Source organism: Aptenodytes forsteri, unplaced genomic scaffold (assembly GCF_000699145.1).
Source record: "Aptenodytes forsteri isolate BGI_AS27 unplaced genomic scaffold, ASM69914v1 Scaffold50, whole genome shotgun sequence".
Lineage (NCBI taxonomy): Eukaryota > Metazoa > Chordata > Aves > Sphenisciformes > Spheniscidae > Aptenodytes > Aptenodytes forsteri.
In genome coordinates, this window is record NW_008795126.1 from 1,444,029 (window position 1) to 1,445,462 (window position 1,434).

The following is a 1,434-nucleotide window of genomic DNA, read 5'->3' on the forward strand; positions in this document are numbered from 1 at the left end:
GGAGGGGGACGTGAGGCGGTCACTCCCCTCGCCCTGGGTGGTCCGGGCTCGCAGAAACACCCCGGCCCCTCTCCGAGCAGCACCCAGCCCGCCTATAACAATACCACCTATATACATTTCCATACTCGGATTACACCCGGCCTGGTCGCAAAGTTGACTTCACTTAAGCAATTAGCTAGTAAAAATACCTTCGGCGCAGGAAAAGGAAGAAAGCTCGGATTTGTCTATTTTTACACAAAACACCGCCGAGTTTCGGGGAGGGGGAGGGAAGGGGAGCGGGTTTGGGAAGGAGCCGGTTGGGAAGCGCAGCGGGGCCGGGGGTGGTCGCGGGGAATATGCGGGGCCGGGCCGGCAAAACGGGCCCCAAACGGTGCCGGGATTAGCAGGGCTCATCGCTCTAGATGATCTTTTTTTTTTTTTTCCCCCTCCTTCTTCTTTTTCCCTTCCCTGCATCTCTCCCCCTCCGGGGGCTGGGGGCGGACCTGATGAAACCACCCAAACCACCAGCAAACAACAGCAAAAGCGAGTCCCGCCCGTCCGCGGGGGCCAACCCGCACCTTCAACCGTCCGCTCCCCTCCAAAAACCCATCCGAGGCCCATCTGGAATCTGAAAGTGCTTCTGGGACCTGCGCGGAGGTTTTATAAGCAATAAAGTGTCACCACCAACCCCTTTCCCGGCGTGTTTCTCTCCCCTCCATCCCTCCAAGGCCGGCACGGTCCCCCCGGCCCCGCACACCATCATCCCCCTCGTACATCAGACACGACACGGCCCGGCTTTTCCTCCCCAAAACTCTCCTTTCCCCAACTCACGGGCTCGGTTTAAAACCCTCCAACGTTTCTGCTATTCCCTCGGCGAGGCCTATAAAACCCGGGGCGATATATTTCCATTTTCAACGTTTGCTGGCTATAATAAATACATCGGAAACCAAATCTTCACACTCTGAAAAGATACTGCGAGGGGGGGAGAGGGCACTCGTGCCGGGACTGATTTTCTTTGAAGGGGAATGGTTTGATTTCCACGGAGAGGTTTTTTTTTTTTCGCTCGGAGATATTTTATTTCCTAGTGGAAACGCTGCCGGTGGCGACGGTTTTGAACGTGGGTTTTACACGAGCTCTTTGTGTTGTGTTTCGAGCTCCATCCCCGGGTGTTTTGGGGGCAGGTCGGGGAGATTCAGGCGCAGAGCGATGTAAAGCAAAGAAAACCACCCTTTTCGCGGCCCGGGGCGGGGGGCATTCGATGCGGAGCAAAGCTCAGGGTCAGCGATGCGTTCCCTCCCCAAAAATAAGAAGAAATCCAGCGAGAAGCGGAGGGCTTATTCTTCGCCAGCCGCCCCTGCTGTAAGCACCCGGGGAAGGTGATCGCTTCCCTAAAAAGCGATTTTGGGGGTGGTTTTCCCCCTCCCTGAGCAGCCGCCGTGCTCCGCGCTCTGCTCC

The 1,434-nt window shown here is 56.8% G+C and overlaps 1 protein-coding gene across 1 annotated transcript in view; it reads left to right on the forward strand.

Annotated features, from left to right (window-relative positions):
- Positions 1–1,263: 1,263 nt before the first annotated feature.
- The window catches only part of FOXF1 (forkhead box F1), a 12,881-nt gene continuing 12,710 nt past the window's right edge, over positions 1,264–1,434 (forward strand). The window contains 1 exon segment of the mRNA XM_009277327.1: positions 1,264–1,338. Coding sequence (XP_009275602.1) covers positions 1,264–1,338 — 75 coding nt within the window.